The sequence below is a fragment of the Vipera ursinii genome (assembly GCF_947247035.1).
Source record: "Vipera ursinii genome assembly, chromosome: 1".
Lineage (NCBI taxonomy): Eukaryota > Metazoa > Chordata > Lepidosauria > Squamata > Viperidae > Vipera > Vipera ursinii.
Genome location: NC_139512.1, coordinates 314,801,241 through 314,823,245, shown reverse-complemented (window position 1 = coordinate 314,823,245; position 22,005 = coordinate 314,801,241). Strand labels below are relative to the sequence as shown.

Genomic DNA, 22,005 nt, shown 5'->3' with positions numbered 1-22,005 from the left:
CATTCCTTTAGTTCTTACAATTCTAGTTCCTACTATTCAAACCATGCTGGGGGAATAGAGACTTCTGAACAAGCTGCAGCAGTTCCAGTAAGAATGGACATTGTTTCATCCCATCCAGCAAAGAGGAGGAGCAAAGATGGGTGTCTTAGCCTCAGTTACCTGAATTTGAAAGACTGACTCATGAAACTTGTTAGTCTTTAGGATCATATGACAACCTATGTAGATTTGGTATCATGGGCAAGAATCCATTCCTTCTGTCTCCAGTGGATATTCTTCCCTTTCAGGGTGGATGAAATCCTGTATGAAACTAGAGTGTGAGCTAGGGGTATTTATTGAATTGCCACATAATCAAGATCTTTATTAAATATTACCAACTTAACCCATCCATCTTAGCTAAAGAAACATTCAGTAAGAGAGTGGTGCAGAAAGTAGTTCCTATAGAGTTAAGCTCCTTTAATAGAAGTTAAGCTCTCCCAAACAGTTTTAAGTTTGTTCCACTATCAAATGTTTTAATTCTGTTGTAGGAAAGCAGTGTGTTACTCTTATCATGAAAGATCATTTTCTTCACTGAACATCCAGCTACCCTTCAGCTACCTTCCATGAATATCAAGAGGGAAAGAAATGTCCCAGGGCCTGTCTATACCTGCAGCCAATTTAACATATTTTAGTCACATATATTTATTCCTAATCTCTAAAGTGTTCCATTTTTGGAAGGAGGAATGCTTGGAGTGGAACTGACATATTAGCCCTTTTGCCTCTTACTCAATATAATTGATTAGGCTTTTTTAATACTAGAGTATTTTGTTGCTGATGAGATATTAAGTAAAACACCCCAGGAAGCATGCCAGCTAGCCTGGCTTCATGTTTTTTCGTTAATCTCGACTGCTGATGATGACCTATTTTACCTTTAAGAATAACATAGGATGTGCATCTGTCTGGCAAGTACATGTAGTGTAAGTTCTGTCTCACCTATTCTTCATTCAGTTTTCTGGATATATTTTCAAAACTAAGCAGAATTCCACTAGATATTAAAGGCATATACAAGCACTTTTATGTGTAATACTGTATTCTGATGATTAAAATGACTTTCTAAAGTAAAGTATTGAACAGTGGTGGGGGTTTAGATATGTAACGGGTTTTTTTAGAGCAAATTAATGTTTTTGTTGGGACATTCACACCTTAATCTTGTTCAGAAAAGTAAATGATTGAAAAGTATACTTCCCTTTTCCTCCTTAGCTTCCTCTTCTTTTAATGTCTTTTGATTGTCAGTTTTTGTGAATGTGTGAAATAAAACCATTAATCAGTCAGATAAATGCTGTTGTAGTATATTTATAAATGGTATGTTTCTATGTAAACCTTGTAAGCAAATAATTTCATCTCTCAAAAGTAGAAAGATTGCTAATATTTCCTAAAGATATCTGGGATAAATATTAACCATTGTGACTATCACAAGAATCAGGAATTACCTTAAAATTGAATGTAGAGTATTCTTAAATGAGTAGCATTGCAGTGATTTGATAGTGATTTGAAAAGGGCTGTTGTAACTGGCTAAGGCATAACTTGTTCCTCATTTGTGGCAGTAATTCCTCTCCCCCCTTTTAGTATGAAGACAAATTTAAGTTGCTAAAAATTAAGTAGAAATTAGATTTTTATTGGACACTAAAACAGCTCTTAAATGTAGCTTTGAACTCAGAAAGAAGAGCAGAGAAACGGGTTTGTTTCATGTGCTGTTATAAAGAAGAGATGAACATTTTACTATGCCACTTCAATAAACGCTGACACATTTATTGTTTTTTAAATTCTTTTGCAGAGGCATACAGGCTTTTTCAAATGGCAAAGGATGTACTTAATGTCAGTTGTTACAACAATCTTATCAAAGCATTGCTCAGCCATGGTTCTCTTTCAGAAGCAATGGAAGTAAAAAAAGTGTAAGTCTTTTTATGTACGCATCTGTCTTTACCAGTTATGGGTCATTTTTCATGTACATTATTTCATACTTTGCCTGTTGTTTAAGGACAGTGTAATGTACTAGACTTTCCACCACTGCATCAAAAAAGTTGACATTCTCAAGTCATCTTGGTTAATAGTCCATCATGACTGAGTCACACATTTGGTACACTTAGCAATTTAACAAATGTGCACATTATCAAAACACCAAACACTTCATATGTGTAGGTGGTCCTGGGGTCTCAAGACCAGACAACAAATATAGCAAATGTTCTCTTGACAGAATCATATGAATAGGAATAAACGTCATTTAGTGCATCGGACAGCTTTGCTTCATGCATAAAATCCCCAGTATGGAAGAGAGATCTGAATATGCAACTGTGCCACACATTGCTTCAATTGCTTGAATCTCTGAAAAAAACTTTCTTGAAATAGACTTATTAGTGTCTGGATTGATTTTATATCGATAGTGAGAAAGAGAGATTACATACAGAAGATTGTGTGGCCAGGATCTCCAACTGAAATCTGATCCTCTGCACTGTAGAAATAGTGGTGGGTATCAGCTGTGAATATTAAGACTTAGAAAAACGAATTATCTTTAAACTTAGCTTACATTATAATCAAGAACGAGAGAGAAGTTTTAAATCAGAAGACTGTTGAAAGGGTAGTTTATTAGACTCAGATTATTATAACAAAAACAACAATAATAGAATTAAATAGCTACTAGAAAACAAACCTGAGATATTTATATACTCAAAAAACAGAGATTTATCTTAAGTAATTAATATACAGAAACACAAAATTGCCAACAGGTTGATTAAATTTTTCAAAAAAAAATAGTCTGCTAGAAAGAAAGGTGAACATGAACAGAAAACAGTTAAAGCAAGATTTAAATTGTGAACTAATTAAAATTATACTGAAATTGTTTAAAATAAAATAATAGAGAAAGTTAAAATTAACTTCAGTATTTAACCCTAAAATCTTACCCTGTATTTGGCTATACTTGGACATATTGCACAACTAGGAATAAAATGGTTACTAGTAAACAAACACAAGATTAATGTGCATTAGCTTTAGCTTTTACAGTCGTTTCCAGTTGTCCTTCCCAAATGCATGGGAAAAAATTGGAACCTTTCTCTTGTACTTCAGCTAATTCTGCTTTAGCATAATTTAGCACCGTATGTCAAATCTTAGCAAAGCTGTTTATTTTTTATTATTATTATATTTTTATTTATTCATTCATTTTATATCCTGCCTTTATTATTTGTATAAATAATTCAGTTGGTGAACATACCTAATATTCTTTCTTCCTGTTATTTTAACATTCAAGTAAGAACAAAAACAGCTTGGGTTATGAAAAATAACCTGTTTCAAGAAAACAAAATAAAAATTATCCATGGTCTTCTCTTCACTGATATTCTAGAGAAAGAGAGAGTTGAGAGACAGCATACTAGATTTATATATCTAATGCTCAGCTAAATCATACTTTACCATTGCATCCAAAATGGATTGCAGTATAGATACTAATCCAGAAAATAAAGAACAGAGAAACACAGAGATACTTTTAACCAAATGGCAGCCTTATGTAACAGGAGAGGGTCTAATATAAAACCTGCTTACCTTGCTACATTGTACATTAACTTTGATTTATAGGATATACCTACATTAGGTGTCAAAACAAAGAATTTTCAGGGTTGCTTGGTAAATTGCAAACATAAATCATTAGGACTGCTTTTCGTTACATTGACAAAGGTTAACACTTTGGGGAAAAATTTAAGCAGGCCAATATATCAGAACACAATACATTTTATATAGTCTTATTACCAGCAAACAAAAAATACTAAAATAAAAAAAATGTGGTAATCCAAGTTCGGAGAAGGGCGGGATATAAATGGGATTAAAAAAAATACAGTATGATTGTATATTGGGAAAGGAGAATTCCAAGATCAGGTTATTTTGAAAGGAGAGTTCTGCCTAGCTTACAGTCATTACTTTCTTTTTTCTACCTGTAAGGCTAGATATTTTTTAATCAATTTCTGTTAGATAAATTGGAAATACTGAATATTAATGCCTTTATAGAAAAATATTTTATTTTTATTTTGTTCAGCCTAAAGATCTTGATGAAATTTAACTGTAGTTCTAAAATAGAAATGTAATAATTTTGAAATAAGGGATTAAGTCTGTAATAATAGCACTTATTTAATTGCACTAAAGATTGGAAGATTGGGGAAAGTAAATCCTTTGTTATATGTCATTTATGGTTCTGTGCATGAGTTTTTGACTTACAGGTTTTGACAGATGGGGCCAAAGGAAAAAAAAAGAGCAATGAGGGCTTAGGCAGAGATTAAGCAGAAAATCCAGAGGGTCCAGAGGCTGAAAGTGACTGAGAGGAAGGTCATATTATGAACTTACCAGAGGATTTTCTTGAGATTGGGGAGAATAATTTAGCAATGACTCTGTTTACTTCCTAATCCGCTCAGTTCATAAATTCAGAAAGGTGGGCTCTTCTGTTGCTTCTCACAAGATGATCCCTCTGGTTTATCCTGACTGTTGATACAACAAATGTCAGTCTTGTATTTACTTCTCTCTGGGGGAATTTTCAGAGTAAAGTCTATATTTAATTATGTGGGGACCATTTAAAGCCATGGACATGAAAATAGAAAAAGGTTTTCTGATCAGCGTGTTAGAAGTATTTTTTTTTCCAAAAGGACTTAAATATTAGTAAAGCTAATTTCTTGCAATTTCTGGTAAGTGAAGTTGATCATTTTTGTTTTGTTTTTGCCTTTTAAAATACTGAATTAATGAATGATGCAGTTTAGTTTTAGGACAGCAGAGTAATGCATATTTTTTTTAATCCTGCATATGTCTAGATGACAAAAAATTGAAAATTAAATCAACCAAATTATACAGAGCTGGTTCATAATATCCCTTTGATTTGTATTTAAAATATACCGTGCTGAAAATAAATGTTTCATTTTTTTATTGCAGGAAGAATGGTTTTACATTTTATAATTATGGTGACTGTTTTAAAAAGAAGAACAAAGTATCCCGCTTAGGATACAGCAGAACAATAGTGGGCATGCAGTTATTTTCGTCATGTAATATGTCAGCATTCAAGAATCTGAACCGATTGTTTAAAAAAATCTTGTACTTTGTTTCTTTTGTTGCTCATTTCCAACTTTGTCATCTGTCAGAATGCACAAAAAAATTATCCTTCTATAACCATTGACAGGATAACACAAAAGCTGTCTCCAGGTCGATATTTTGCAGCAATATTTTTAACATACGAACAGTAGTTTTTATAATTTCACCTTGGTGCTCAACCATTTATTATCGTATCAGAAGCATGTCAGTAATTCCTTTCTAAATGTCTGCTTCTTTTAGCGCTGAGAACCACATCAAGGGCTTCGTGCTGAACGATGCTGCCAGCAGCCTCCTCATCTTAACGCAAGTTAGGCGGGATTATTTGAAAGGTATGTCACAATGCTTGACCTTTACGTCACATTAATGCCTCTGCAGATTTTTCTTGTAACGCCCTTCGAATACTTGGATAAAGGAGTCCATTTAGCAAATTACCTGCTTATCAAGCGCCTTTTGTGGTAGCTGAGAGACGTAAATTACTGTACATGCATTTATAATACAGCTTGAATATGAATGTACTTGTCATTTGACCACTTAGTCCAGTTTCCGTTCCATTTAACACAAGATGGGTTTTCTTAAGATGAATCACAGCTCTTCAGACATGCAAAATTTGTGTTCCAGAACGAGAAAAAGTACAGGCTTTCAAATGCGTTAAAATTCACAGCACAATTCATTTTGCTTTGAAAATTAACATACCTTAGAGCATCTGAAACAATTCCCAGCAGTTTCTTCCTGCACATTGTGTTGATAGCACCAGATATCAAGTGAGTTAAATTGAGTGTTAAATGTTTATAATACTGATTTTTTAAAAACTTAATTGATTACTTTTAACAGTTCTCAATGCCAGCAGTAATAAAACATACATTGTCCTTCTGTACTCTTTGTAAACTTACTTTGCATGGTAACAGCAGTACTGGCTAAACAGTTTAAATACTTGTGAATGCAGCAGTGAACAATTTTAATGTTATTCTATATTCATTTATTTGAGTCTAGTTTAGGTTCATCTTGAACATCTGCCTTCAGAATCTACTGGTTTTCACATAGCGAGAAGGGCAGTGAGGTTTAGGATCACAAACTGAACTAGGACAAATTCCATGTTTATACCATAGTTGTTACATATTGCCACTGAAAATGTCTTTTGTGTTTTTCATCATATGCTTAAATGCATTTTTCCATAGTTTATTTCATTTTTAATCCTAGTTTAGCAAATGGCCTTCTTAAAGGTAGGAGGACTATTGCTAAATCATATAGTTTCATGAATTCTCTGAAGAATATATCTTAGTTTAAATATGTTGGGTTTGGATAATCTGTAGCCAATAACAATATACAGTTATTGGCTTAATTAAAGAGTCCTCTTTAAGTTCAGATCTCTGATAAGAATTGCCTGTCCTTTAGCAGTCTATGAAGTGGGAAGAAGTGAAGGTGTCTGAAACAGCATAGAAAGAAAGATTACTAGGAGATGAAAAAAATGTAGGAAGAACTGTGGGTGGCCTGTTCATATTTTGCTTTGGCCCTACTTATGTTCTGTTTAAGCTCCATGTGGTTCCCAAGTGATTATCCCCAGGGAATCTTTTGAACAGAAATAATTGCCCATCAATCAGCTGCCATGACCCTATAATGCCAGACATGATATCCTGAATCTCAAAGTATTCAGAAGTCACTGGGAGAATAGCTTCTTCTCTCGTGTCTTCCCTTTAGACCAGTATTTAAGCAAAATTTCTACAGCACAGCAAGATATCTTGCTGTTCTCTCATAATTTCCTTTTTTTGGCTCCCTCTTGGATAGCAGCTAAAGGATGCAGTAAAAGATTGCTGGTAGATAGACAGGGACTTCCTGCTTCAAGCTATTGGACGAACTTCTTTGCTTTTATTTGACCTCTTGATTTCTACAGATGTGTCTGCTTCCCTTCCCTTCCTTTCCCTTTTCCCTTTCTCTTGCTGGATATCCTTCTGGCAGGCTCTCAACAATACCTAATGAAACACTTGCAAATCTTGATATCATTGTCTCAGTGCTGAGTGCATCAATCTCTGTTTCTCTTTGCTGTGCTTTATTTAGCCAATTTTTGATTATTTAAAGTAGATCAGGGAAGCTAGGATAAAAATTGAACAACTGAAATTGGATGGATTCTATATTTTAAAAATACTTAATATGATTGCTGATGTGATCTACCTAGACCAGGGATACTCCAGTAAAGGTAATTCGTGCCTTGATTGTTCCCAGTTGGCCTACTGCAATGCATGGCTCCACATTGTAGCAACTACAATTGGCACAAAACTGGATGGGTTATTTGTGTCACACAAAAAGAACGCTAATTGTGCAGTCACTGCACTGGTTTCAAATTTGGCTTCTAGGCCCAAATCAAAGTGCTGGTTACTATCTCTAAAGCTCTTTATACTGCAATAAAGAGAATAATATCAGGCATCACCTTCCCGAAACTGAGTCTGACCACTCCATTCCTCCAAAGAGCCTGTTGCAGGTCTCCATCCTCAGAGGATTTACTGATTTGCGTAGCGGCCTCCACTCTGTAGCGGCCTCCATCTTATGGAGCACTCTCTTCTGGAGATACAGGTGGCCTCTAATTTATAGACTTTCAAAACCTAGCCAGAGTAATACTGTCCCAGCAGGTGCTTGGCCTTAAGTTAATTTCATACAGTAGTGGTGCAATATGTTGGTTTTGTATTGATTGTTTTTATTGCTTGCATGGGATTGTAATAAATCATAAACTTAAGTTTAACAAAAGCCATGTGGGCCTTAGAAGTATTCTGTACAATTTTGGGGGCAGTGAATTATGGGATATGTTTGTATTTGTTGCACTTACTGAGTGCATCAGAATTTTTAATAGGAAAATTAATACATAGCTGTTGTGACTAAAATAGGGAGAATTATGACCTTGGTCAATAATACATACAAATCAGATGTGGATACATTTTTTTTAGTCTAAATTATAGTCATTAATTTTCATTAAGAAAATAGTCACATTTTTATAGCGAAACTTTTATTTTTCTGGATCTCCATTTAGGGCGCTTAAGATGCAACTTTTTTTTTAAGATTTCATCTCCAGATATTTATCTGAAGCAGTCTAAACAATTTTTACATCTTTTCTCTAATTATATAATTTATGTCTTTACTGAAATGACATAGGTTAGCATAAAAATATCAGTTATATAATGATATATTACTTCAGTTAGACTTAATAGTGATATGAATGGGAACTGCTCCTTATTCCAACTTCAATGGTCCATTAAATCAAAGTTTTATTGGAAAAATAATGTTAGCCTTGAGATTCTGGAGACAAGAACTGATGGCAGGTGGATCAAGGCAATCATAGAATGGATCCCATTTGATAAAAAGCATCCACAAAAGAGACATAAAACAAGATGGATTGACAACATCAGCAAGAATTGTGGGCAAAAGAAAGCTCAGGACCGTGTTGGTTGGAAACATGCAGACGAGGCCTTCATCTTGCAGTGGATAGGCCGTTAACTAATTAGAGGTAAAGAAGTAGTCTTGGAAATGTAGACCTCAAAATATTACATGCAAGATATACGTAAAGGTAAAGGTTCCCTCGCACATGCGTGCTAGTTGTTTCCGACTCTAGGGGCCAGTGCTCATCTCCGTTTCAAAGCCGAAGAGCCAGCGTTTGTCCAAGGACGTCTCCGTGGTCATGTGGTCGGCATGACTAGACGCCAAAGGCGCACGGAACGCTGTTACCTTCCCACCGTAGTGGCCCCTATTTTTCTACTTGCATTTTTACGTGCTTTCGAACTGCTAGGTTGGCAGAAGCTGGGACGAGTAACAGGCGCTCAGCTCACTCTGTTACGCGGCACTCGGGATTCGACCCGCCAAACTGCCGACCTTCTGATCGACAAGCTCAGCGTCCTAACCCACTGACCCACTGCGTCCCTTAAGATATACATAGCAACATATAATAGCTTTTGGAAAACAGTCTAAAAAAACTGATAGGTTGAATTGGTAATGTCAGAATCTACTGTTTTGAATAACATCTGTTTTTTTAATCTATTCAATAGAAGCAATGTCTTCCCTCAATACACTTCTTGAAAATGGTCAGATACCCAGTCAGCTAGCAATTATTCGGCTTGTTCAGGCATTCGGTCAGAAAGGAGATGAAGAGAGTATAAAGGAAATTGAGAAATTAATAGAACCTCTCCATGAGATTGTTAAATTCCCAAGAATGCTTTTCATCAACAATACTGCATTGGCTCGCATCAAAAAGTAAGTAACTCGATAATAGGTACCACTTCTTTGTACTAGTAGGGAATCAAGTTTAGGGTGATCTTATTATCAATAACCGTTTCTTCATAATAGTTAAATGCTTGACTTGGCTAACACAGAAGATTCTTATCCTAGAAACAATGAATGTTGGAGTCTATTTAATGAAATGCAAAAACTGCAGATTATTAATGGATAAGTGAACTTGCAATACTATTGTGTCCAATTCTTGGAAGACTGCCTGGACAAATCTTTCTTGCAGTTTTCTTGGCAAGTTTTTTAAGAAGTGATTTGCCATTGCATCCTTCCTAGGGCTGAATGAAAATGACTGGCCCAAGGCCACCCCACTGTCTTCATGCCTAAGGCAGGACTAGAACTCATGGTCTCCTAGGTTCTAGCCTGACGTCTTAACTACTACACTAAACTGACTTTCACGTCTAACATACCTGTTTTTAAAATTCTGTCTACTTGAATGAAACGTTGATGTAAGCTAACTCTTGCTAACTCTTGTAATTCAAGCATAGTGCACACGTGTTTGTAGCAGTAAGCTTTACATGTGTGTTAAAATTGCTTTGCACTCCTGTGATAATGCAGAATAATAAAAGATTAATTTAATTTAATTTAATTTAATTTTAATTCCATTTATATCCCGCCCTTCTCCGAAGACTCAGGGCGGCTTACAAGCTTAGCAGTAGCCTTCATTCTATGTATATGCCTGCTTATTAGGGCTTTCACACACACCCCCAAGCGGCATTATTACAAAGTCAGCTTAATTGCCCCCAACAATCTGGGTCCTAAAGATTGTGAGTACCTTAAAATAAATAATCACTTATTTGTCTAATGGAATGTTTGAAAGTTCTTTTCAGATAATAGAAGATTTGGGAACATAGTTCTTCTGCTAGCCTCTCAAATAAATTTGGTTCTTTTCTCACAATCAGTACTTTGGTAGAATATGCTATATTACAGATATGTATACCCCAGACATATATTGATGATAGTCCTAATGAAGACTGGCAAAGTATTTGAAAAGATAGATAAATTTGGGTAGAAAGATCGAAGAACCATTTTAACAGTTTCATTTCCACGTTCATCCTTTCTGTTTCTGAACATGGATTAGCATCCTTCTAAGGAGAAATAAGCTTTACAAATTCTTAATAGTATCCAAAATCTTTCATTAAATCAGTTTTAAAAACTAGTCTTTTGGAAATGCTGGAAGACTCCAACTTCTCTTTTAAACATCAGTTTAACATCAGGAAAGGTCCAAAGTACACATATAAGATTGGATCAGGTAGAAGAACATGGCAACAAACAATAGTACAAACCTTTTTGCCATTTTATAGCCCAGTTATCTATTTGCTGTAGTCCATTTTTATCAACCAATTCAGATATTATGTCAGCTGTCTGCAGGGAGAAAATATTGCTGCATTTAGAATCAGGTACCTTTCTAAATTAGCAGTTAACTATGAACTTTCACATGTCTTCCAGTATCTTAGGTATAATATTTGCCTAAGTATGTCCACATATTGTTGCAGACAGACTCTGAAGTCTACAACTCTTTAAAATCAAAGGGACAATAAGTTGTGTTTATTTCTTATGACTACAGTAGTTTTGTCATGTTGCCATTTCTGTTACACTAGAACAGGGGTAGGCAACCTTGGCTCTTTTATGACTCATAGTCTTCAACTCCCAGAATTCCTGAGCCAGCTGGCTCAGGAATTCTGGGAGTTGAAGTCCATGAGTCATAAAAGAGCCGAGGTTGCCTACCCCTGCACTAGAAAGTAAAAATATTAGAACAAAACCATGAAACCTATCCATGGGTAGGAATGGAACGACACGAAGTTGCAAATGATGAAAATGATGAGGCCTACATATTTGTGCATATTTGTACATATTTGTGCCAGATATTGTGACATGAGTTCTATCCTTTCTGCAATGATATGATACACATCTTCATTTTGGCACCAGCCTGGTTGTTACAGACACTGGTGAGCATATCATATTTAATATAGTTGTGTCTACATCCAAAAAGGTAACTATGGAAAATTCAAGAAAGTATTTAATATTATAAACATGCTGTTTTCCCTGTATCTTTTGTTTTTTTTGGATATTTTTAATTTTTAATTCCACATATTTCAAAGGTAACTAACCTACATGTTATTTTTTTCTGTTACCAAAAAAGTAATGTTATTCAATGGTAGAAAACCTTATAGTTTATTTCTGAAGGAAATGGCGCCAGTACTGTTGTTATGCACTGGGCCGTAAATGTGTTTCACTTTGTATTATAACAGTGTCTGCATGAGTGGAGTGATACTTTTAACATTGCTATTCTGTGTAATATTAATGTAGTAATAGAATAAAACATTCATGGACTTGCTTTATTGGCATATGAATTCTAATTCTAACTTAGCTAATGCAGCTTTTTACTTTCACCAGCAATAACTGCGATGCTGCCACAGAATACATTGAGGAGAAGTTCATTTCTAGACAACTGACTGAAGATGCAAACCTATCCTTTGTATTCAGAAAATTGTTAGAAGACAAAGAGGAAACAGCTTTGGAAAAATGTAAGTGTGGCAAAAAAAAGTCCGCTGGTATCACCGTCTTACAAAAAACTTCAGAAAATTTTAAAATCTTTCCTATTTGGTCAGTTCTTGAAGCAGGCAGTTGTTTTAAGTCTTATATAGCTCATTTTGTGCTAATTTCAAAAGTAGCGTCACTTAAAATGGAATTTTACCTGCGACAAACAGCCTAGGTGAATGTATTTCAAACTTGGCAACTTTTTAAGATGTGTGGACTTCTGGGCTAGGGAATTCTGGGGGTTGAAGTCTTATGCAGCCTAGAGTTGCCAAGTTTGAAAAACATTGAACTTTAGGTGATCACATTTACTAAATGCTGGGCTGCATGTTTCCTAGAACAGGATCGGACAGCAAGAGGTGTTTTGACATTAGAGGAGAAGCATCCCAAGTGATTTCTATGACAGCTGGGAAATAGAATTCTGAGATGAGTTCTGCCCCGTAGCCTCTGCCCAAAAGGAGGCAGTCTGAAATATATAATCCTATACTGTAGGATTGCAGTGCCAGGAGTTTTACTTCTTTATTGATGATAGGTGTTCATTTATACATTACTTTTGCTTTTCCCTCAGCCTTTCAACCTGAACAGTACTCAAGGCAGCCAATAGACAAAAATTCAAAATCAAATGGAACTATTTAAATATAATTTTTTTTAATGCACAGTTAAATTGATTATCAGTTCAGGTCAAAGGGTGAAATCACCACTTTTTATTTATTTATTTATTTATTATTATTATTTATTTATTTATTTGTAACATATTTTATTGTTTAACCATTTTATGTTATAAATCAATTCATATGCTGTAAATTAAAAAACAGCAAAAATTGATAAACTGCTATTAAAAACATTAAAATTACGGACCTGTACCCCATTTTCTTTCCCAACTTCAATGATTTCTCTTATATTAATAAGCCTTATTTTATTTTCTGCATATTTATTTATGCATTTGTTTTACAGTGAGTGCCATGACTGAAAGATTGGCAAATCAGTTTGGAATTTATAAGCCTGTTACAAACCTTTTCCTTCAGTACATAGAGCACGAAAGAGTGAATGATGCTGAGCTGCTTCTACAGGTAAGAATATGCCAAAATCAAACATGAATCTAAAGGGGTGTGTGTGTGTGTGTGTGTGTGTGTAATAAAACATTCCATGGACAAGATATACTAAAGGTCTTATTATACACTGTATCCAGGTATTATTATACTGTGATTGTTCAGATAAATGTTTGGGGTTTTTTTATTATTTTTTTATATTTTTGGAGGCAGATGAAATGATTCTAAATCTCTGAAACAAAGGAACAAGTGCTCTTTAGAGTAATTTAATCTCAGGTTTATCCTAAATATGTCACCTTTTGAAGTATTTCCTGCGTGTAGCATATTCTGCTTCTTTACAGACTTGTTATAAATGTCTGGGTCTGTTTTGCTGCAGAGCAGATGGGAGAAGGAGAGCGAAGGCTTGTGTTTTTTGATAAAGTATTTTCTGTCTCTGCTTAATGGAAAATTAAGATTAAAAACTCAGACAGTGAACATGGTTTACCATTAAACAACATTTCTCAAGCAAAAGTGGGGTTTTATTTTTCAAACAGTGATTTCCTTAGCTTTTGAATTGCTAAAGTACTAAAAGGGGTTTTGTTGGTTTTTTGTTTTTGTTTTTTTTAAAAAAAGCAATTAATCTGTTAACTGACAAATGCAGTGAACCATATTCTCTCCCTTTTAGAATTGGCAGTCTTCAGGGAATGGGATGACCATGTTTGCGCTAGTTTAACAGGGCTAAATATAGAGCTGAGAAAAATGCAGAACAAACTGAGTGATAAGAGCTGGCACTGGGAATGTACACAAACAGGCTCCAGCAGACTGACTTTCCCAGCAGGTGGCAGTCAGAGAACCACAATGATCCAGCAAATTGTGGGCTTCGTGTAAGCTCCCTCTGTCAAACAGAAGCCTTCTTCCAGTATCTGATTAAAAAACCACTACTTTATATGCTTGTTCCTGCTTAGCTGCTAAATACCTTAAAAGGGAAATAGAAAGAAAAACACCCCCTCTCCTAATCAGAATGCTTTGCGGCATCTGGGGAGATTAGGTAATAGGACTGTGTGGTAAAAGAAGGCTTTTGTCTGTTGCTTATAAAATTGAAAGAACTTTAGTGCTTGGTCATCATCTGGTCATTGAAGAGGTCTGTTGGTTTTCAGTGGATCTCATTATCGTTATGAATAGCTTATCTAGAATGTTAAAATTGGTTTAATTTCTGCCCCAAGGAAATGACTTGGATTTGTTCATGGAAAATCAGTGAGCAGATTTGGAGTGGTGTTCTTAAAACATTTCTTGTTTTTTGAAGATGACTGGATAGTTAGCTACATATACATATTAGGACTGGGTTTTTTATTTTGAGTTTTTATAAATATACGTGTAAAATATTTTTAGTTTCATTTAAAATCAATACAAATATTTCAATGTGTTATATTACTGATACTAAGGACTTGCCTAATGGCGCTCTCTCTCTCTCTCTCTCTCTCTGTGTGTGTGTTTGTGTGTGTGTGTGTGTGTGTGTATTGCTCAAAAAAATAAAGGGAACAGAAAATAAGACATCCTACTATTAAATACAGTACATTGTGTTGTTTAATTGTTCCCTTTATTTTTTGAGCAATACACACACACACACATACAGCTTTGCACAAAGTTACTGTAATAGAATATCATTTGTCAGATTTACCAAAGCAGAATCTCTGGTTTACCTTTCTTCTCAAGGGACCTCTTTACTGTGTTAAGATTAAGAGAAAGGAAGAACCAAGCAACTTGTCTTAAGTCTTCCTCTCTCAGCATCCCAAATGCTGAGACTGAGGCATCATTTTTTTTTCTTTGTCCTCTTTTTGTTCTTCATAAATATATTCATGTTATGGTGGGCTACAAGTTGAATGCTATGGAAACTAATTAATAAGCTGTGCTTATTCTTTGTTACCTTTGTTCTCACCCAGTCCTTTACTTCAGGGCTCCCCAACCCCAGGTCTGTGGACCAGTACCGGGCCATGGCATGTCAGCAACCGGTCCGCACAAACAAGCAAAAGCCCCACCCCCAGGATGCAGGCAGCACACAAAACCATGTGCCCTCCGGTCCATGGAAAAACCTCTCTCCATGGAACCGGTCCCTGGTGCCCAAAAGGTTGGGGGCCTTCATATTCTTAAAGGGTGAAGTGTGAGTCCTTTGAAGACAGCAATAAATATTGTCCAAATTAGTGAAAAATGCATTAAGAGATGGTATCAATATAGATCTTCTGTAACTAATTCCATATGGGAATTTTGAACAATATGTCTTAACTTTCTCATCTCTTAGCGCTGACAGTTATAAAAGCTATGATAACTTTTTAAACTGCTTGCAATATGCCTCTTTGTCATTAACTTTAGTTTCAAGTTAAAAATATCACTTGCTTTCCCCCAAATTATGTGTAATCTTACATCTTTTAAAGGGTGGTTTTTTGTTTTTGTTTTTTGAAAAAAAATTGCTTGTTAGAAGTGGCTAACTCTGCCATAAAGACTACATATGGCATTTTTTATCTCTCAATTGGTGCACAGATTATAATTCTATTGTGGTCGTCCAGAATCATGTACATATACTATTACGGCTAATATTAATAAACTCAAGGATTTAGGACCATATTTTGTGACTATCTCTCAAGGAAGGTGACCCATTTATTTCAATACGCAATGCACTATTTAACTAAGGCAGACATGTCAAACACAAGTCCTGGGGGCCGGATTCAGCCCACGAAGTGGTTTCCTGCGGCCCACAAAGCCATCCTGGAAACAGTGAGGGAACGGCCCCCACTGCCTTGGCCGTGGCCCAGAGACCCTCAGATCTGTCCCACTCCTGCCCAGGCCCCCATAGGCACCCTTGATGCGAACGATGTAGAGCTGGCCACACCCACCCAGGAGGCCATACACACACTAGCCACGCCCACCCGGCCCCCTGAGGGCAACCGCAATGCTGATGTGGCCCTCAATGAAATTGAGTTTGACACCCCTGAACTAAGGCATGGAATTAGAATCAGAAATATTTATTTTAAGATGCCCTTCATGAAATAGTCTCATATCCTAGATCAGTGATGGCGAACCTTTTAGAGATTGAGTGCCCAAACTGCAACCCAAAACCCACTTCCATATCGTCAGGTGCCGGGTGGGTGTGGCCCATTGGGTGGGCATGGCTGCAGTGGTAACAGCAGACTGGGTGGGACTAAAATGTTCAATCAATTCCAACTTTGCGAAATCTTTTTTTTTCCTGCGAGAAGTTGAAATTGATTGATTAACCTTTTTTTTTTTTTGGCACACGGCAGAGGCCTAAAACGAAAAGGTTTTATAAAACCCAGCTGAAGGCCTAGGACTGGGGCAATGGCACGTATGCCCACAGAGAGGGCTCTGCGTGCCATCTGTGGCCTGCGTGCCATAGGTTCACCACCATGGTCCTAGATTGTGAATGAATGGTGGAGAAGAGGGATAGCATCCCTTGAATTGAAGAGCACATACCACTTCTATCACTACAGCTAAATATTGGTAACAAAATATAACAAAACTCAAAAACACATTTTCTGTGCTAGGTCTCTGACCATTACAGGTCTGGAGCCAAAAAAAGAAAAATAATGTTTTCCTGGTTTAATTTTCAAGTTTTCAAGAAACAAGAGAGAAATTTAAAACGCAACAAATCAGACAATGCTTTAGTTTTATTGTCTGCTTTACTGTTTTTCTTTTCTCTCCCTCAATAGAATTTCTGAGCTGGGGCAGAGGCTTGATTTTTTTCGGGTCTGTCAAAAAAAACTTTGAGTTTAACTTTTGTCTCTTGAGCAGTGGCTGTCTGTTGCAGAGAAAGCCTTTTATAAAATAGAGAGATTGAAATCAGTCCTTTTGTATGTGTAAGTGTAGGTAATTATACTTTAAAGAGAACTTGCTTTGTACATTTTAATTTTTATAAAGAAACGAGCAGTTATCTCTCTGACACCTTATTAAATGTATAATTAACCTTATGATCCCTGCCTCACTTGTGAATGCTTGGCAGAATAATTGGAGAAGAATAGTCTTCCCCCCTTTCTTTCTTTCTTTTACAGTCCTAAATCTCTTTTCTGTGGATTATTAAGCCATTTCTTCTTTTTCTTCTCCCTTTGCAACAAACATAATGTTTATAATGCCAAGAGTACCGTTTGTCAGAAAAAGAAGAAAAAAAATAAGTCTTAGAATCCCATGTATGTTTCTTTCTCCAGGTTTTCAATAAGTAGTTGACCATTAAGGCCTTTAGTAATAATACATTATTGGCTATTGTGAACTTTTCTAATTGAAAGTTTTCACCTTGGTGTGTTTTATTTATCAAAATATTACAGTTAATTTGCTCATTTAATTTTCTTTCTTTTTGTTCCCCGCCTTCTCTCTTTCAAGAGAAACAAAGCAATAAGTGAACAAAGGAATTATATCATAGCTTTTATTATACAGAAATCCAGGACCAAAGGACAGGTATATAAACTTTTTTTTAAAAAAAGAATGTAATTAGCATAGTGTTTCTAGCATCTTTACTTAATTGTGTTCTGATGTCAGCATTTGCATTGTTGAACATTTTCACAGGGGTGTTAACATTTTACTTTCTCAAGCCAAGAAGAGAAAAGAAAAAGGGAGATATTCCAATTTAATATAAACAGTGAATATCTTACCTTCTTTTGACTCTAAAGTTAATAAACGTGCATGATTTACAACTTGAGTCACTGTAGTTTAGGGATAAAGCACATAATCTGTATGAAGAGTGCCCCAGATTAAATCCTTAGCAGATAGAGTTTGGAAAAATCTGTGGGAAACCCTGGAGAACTGCTTATAATAAATTATAATAATGGTACAAGGTGGTTTCCTGTATTTTTCCCCCTTGGTTTCTCTAATAAGCTGTCCAGATTGTGCTTTCTCTGCTAAAAGCATCTGTGGTTTCAAATAGCGCTTTTGTTCTTACTTAGCCCTAAATCTTTATGAAAGATGTTTCACTAATATATTCTGTGCCTGTAATTTTTCTAGAGCAAAAAGATCAAGACTTTATGGGACCTGATACCTGATTTCAAAGATCAAGAACTTCTGTCCCACTACCTCATGAAAAGCTACTGTAAGATTTAGTGTTTGGTTGTTTACGTTTTGTGTACATATTTGCATTTTAATGTTATCCTTTGATGCAAATGCTATCAGCAATTAGATAATTTTTTAAATGGCTGTAACAAAATCATAAAGCTTAAAGTTGGAGGGGCTTTTGGAAAACTTTCAGAAGGTGGATTCTCTTTAAGACTGTTCCAGCTACTCCACTGGGAGGAAAGGAAGCACCACAAAGATGACAAATACCTATCACAAGTTGACATAAACAAATTGATCTAGGTGTCCAGTGGGCTGTTGTAATGGCAGGGGTTCACAAACCTGCACCTTGCATCATGTATTTCTTTCCTGCCTACTTGCACATACCAGTTTCAAAGTTCCATATTTTGTATTTAAAAGATTTTAGCCATATTTTGACAGTGATCTTTTTTTCACTGGAAAGCATTAGAATTCTCTGCTATCCCAGATAGTAAGTTACTGATATTCAGTTTCTAAACACACATACAGGATGATATACTTTCAGAAACATTGGGCGTTAATGATATTTTGGCATTTTTAAAAATGTAGCACCTCCTCATGAAAAAGAAATGTGGATGGGAGTTACAGGAGCTGAAACCCAGTGCATTTGGAGGTGAATCAGGGTTGCTTAAACTCCCCAGAGAGTGAGTTATACAAGTCAGACCTCCGGCAAAGGGAGCAAACCAATAGATAGTCATTCTGTTTTTCATTGAGACTAATTCTCTACAATCCTGTTCTCGATACATACGTATAGGTGGGTGGTGAGGTAGGAGAAGCTCTTTATACTGTTAGTCTTCCAAGAATAAAGAATTACTAAGAAAATGTCTCAGTTATGCGGTCCATTAAACATAATCTCATTATTCTTTCACACAATAGATACTTCCATTTTAAAGGAATGGGAAGTTAACAATTTCTATTATACCTTTATTAAACCATCACTTTCTGCAAATTCTGAAGCCTCCCACAGTTAGAAAGCGACTCTTCTACTTGCAGCTGTGAGTGGGGAGTTTCTTCCTGGCAAATGGAGGGATCTGAGGCATACGCCTCCATGGAATATAAGCTTTTTAGTTAAGTAACTCCCTGTTGGAAAAGCAGATACCACAAGTTAAATGAAAATCAAATCAGTTCAGCATAATTTCCCAAAACACTGTTTAATGTTTCTGTCATTCATTACACAAACGAAGCAGAGAAATGACAGTAAATGTTTTGCTGCACAAGCTCTGTAGGAAAACATAGAAATTAGTAGTGCTATGTTGGAGGTCAGAGTTGCAAAGACTGGGCTCAGTTGCTTGAGGATGAAAACTTTGGTGCAAAAACAACCTCTGCTGTTTATGGTCAAAGCAGAAAGCCTTCTTTAGGAGTTTTATTATTTTTTGAATGGCAATCATTGACCAGGGTTGTAAATGTCTTCATCTCTTAACAAATCTTGATCTTATCAGTATCTAAAAGAATACAGTAGCACTCATTGCCACTGATACTGTTCTGACTGACTTGTGTTTTATGTTCTTAGAAACAGCCCTGTATAACGGGGGTGTCAAACTGGGAGGCTGGATGTGTCATGCACAGGCCACACCTACCCCGGTTCCGCAAAGGCAAAAAAGTCAATTATTTACAATTGACAAATTACAAATTATTTGGGTTTGCTTTTCCTTTTTAGACTTGGAAAAGGATGTAGTTTCGTGTAAAGCTCTGTATGAAGAAATGAAAGCAAAAAATATGGACTTAAATGAGCTGTTTTTGAAACGTTTGGCAGTCCTTCTGAGAGAATACGGACAACCTGTTCCTTTCACTGAACCTCCTGTGAGTGCTTACTGATTTTCAGGAAAAAAAATCTCTGTGCTTGAAATTTAATAAGACTTGCCATGTTTAATTTTGCTCAGATTGATAACGCTTATTGTTTTACTGTGTGATTACATTAGTGGGAGAACAGAAACGTGGAGGGTCTGTATTTTTAAGCCAAAGACTCAAGCTCAGGTGTGGGTTTACCACACATTTGCAGAATATTTCACCTTTAAATGATTACTGCATGCTTTAATGTAGAATAAGATCTAATGTCAACTGATTACTACATACAGTCCTCAGTTAACAACCATTCATTCAGTTACAAAGTATTACTTACAAGCACTCCTCGAAATTCCCACTATTCCAGCACCCCTGCAGTCTCATAATTGTGATTCAGGCACATCCAGAGTGCTGCCACCAAGGTCACGCCTAGACCTGGACGGTATCTCTTTACTCTCCTACCATCCGGTAGGAGATATAGGAATATAGCCAGCCGTACCAACAGGCTGAAGAACAGCTTTTATCCGTGGGCTGTTAGGCTTTTAAATGGGATATAATCTTATGCAGAGTTGACTTGGGAGGCCGATGTGTGGTGGGATGGAGGGTTTGTTGTCACTGTGTGTTGGGGGGAGAGAGCACAGGGGGAGGCTCAGCTAATCTCAATGTACACATGTTGTACTTTGACAATAAAGGTTTATTATTATAGTATCCTGCGGTCACCAGTTGTGAACTCCCCTACTGGCTTCCCCAAAAGCAAAGCTGGCAAGTGGTTCCCACTCCTTCCACTTTTTGTTCTGAGGAGCCTGGCTACGGAACACACAATTCCAGTGACCCACAGCACATACTGTACCCCACACGCCGTAGCACAGACGTGGGCTGTGCCCATGTTGCACCCCAGCAGCCACCTGGGTACATCCTTCCGCACCTGGCATCCTGGCCTGTTGACACTTGCACAATGTGGCAGGTGTCACCAGGACGCCCTCCTGTACCCGGCAAGGAGCCACTCCTGGCCTAGCTGTACTCAGGCCGCCATGGCCACTGACTCCCCATTGGCCTGCTTGTGAGCCGTCCAAGACCGCCAGCTTCCCAATTGGCTTTGTTTTTGAAATTCAGCAGGAGGTTGCAAGGAGGTGTCCTCCATGATAGCAATGGGGACTGCCAGGATTGCTAACACTAAACTGCAGTTGTGATGTCACACTTTACGACCACATGACTTCACAGTGGAAATTCTGGTCCCAATTTGTTAAGCAAGGACTACTTATATTTTATAAATCTTTTTTATGAGCTTTTGTATGACCTTTCTGCCATTAAACGAATCACTGCTGTTTTTAAGTGAATCATATGGTCATTAAGCAAATCCATTTTCCCCTATTGACTTCACTCGTCAAAAGCCAGCTAGGAAGGTTGCAAATGGTGATTACATGACCTTTGGACCCTGCAGCCATCGTAAGGTACATGCCAGTTGCCAAGTACCCAAATTTTGCTCACATGACCATGGGGTGCTGTGACAGTCCTAAGTTCAAGGACTGGTCCTAAGTCACTCTTTCCAGTGCCATTGTGACTTTGAATATTGCCAACCAAATGGTTGTAATTTATTGCAGAGTAGCAATACTCTGTATACAATACAATATCCTTAGATTTTTAATATCATTGACATTAGAATAGATATATCAGATATCCTGTTAAAGAGAAGTTCTGGAGATTTGATATGAAAATTGCTTGGATATGTGTTAAAATATGGCTTCTCACTTCACTGTCTTGCCTTTTTGTTTCTTGCTTTTTTTTTACTGTAGGAAAGCTTCACATTCTACGCACAGAAGTTAAGGACTGAAAAGGAATCACATTCATCAGATGACGATTAACTTGTTTATATATTAGCTTCTGTTAGAAATACTGTGATTATTGTAAAAGGGCCTGTTTTAAATTCTGTGTTATTGCTGGAGAGAAAATAAACGATGAAAAATAGGACTTTTTGTGTAATAACTGACTTCTATACCGTTACAGATTTACAATAGTTTTAGCCTGAAGATTGCTTTTGCTGCTAACAAAAAATACATATAGAAGAGTTATATGTGAAGTGTATATATCACTGTTTCTTCATTTCTTCTGGTCTGCATTCATTTTGCTACCTACCCTTAGCACATCTATTTCAGTAAAATTCATAGAATAAAGTTGTGCATGTATGCATGATTGGTTTAACAAACAAAAACAAGAAGAT

At 36.4% G+C, this 22,005-nt stretch overlaps 1 protein-coding gene across 2 annotated transcripts in view; it reads left to right on the top strand.

Moving 5' to 3' along the window:
• The window catches only part of LRPPRC (leucine rich pentatricopeptide repeat containing), a 103,097-nt gene extending 81,347 nt beyond the window's left edge, over positions 1-21,750 (top strand). For both annotated transcript variants that reach the window (XM_083348558.1, XM_083348557.1), the window contains exons 29-37: positions 1,811-1,928; positions 5,332-5,420; positions 9,117-9,321; positions 11,752-11,882; positions 12,847-12,962; positions 17,304-17,378; positions 17,922-18,006; positions 19,663-19,805; positions 21,581-21,750. In XM_083348558.1, the coding sequence (XP_083204684.1) occupies positions 1,811-1,928; positions 5,332-5,420; positions 9,117-9,321; positions 11,752-11,882; positions 12,847-12,962; positions 17,304-17,378; positions 17,922-18,006; positions 19,663-19,805; positions 21,581-21,649 (1,031 nt within the window). In that variant the 3' untranslated portion in view covers positions 21,650-21,750. The remainder of the gene's footprint in view (positions 1-1,810; positions 1,929-5,331; positions 5,421-9,116; positions 9,322-11,751; positions 11,883-12,846; positions 12,963-17,303; positions 17,379-17,921; positions 18,007-19,662; positions 19,806-21,580) is intronic.
• The last annotated feature ends 255 nt before the right edge of the window (positions 21,751-22,005 follow it).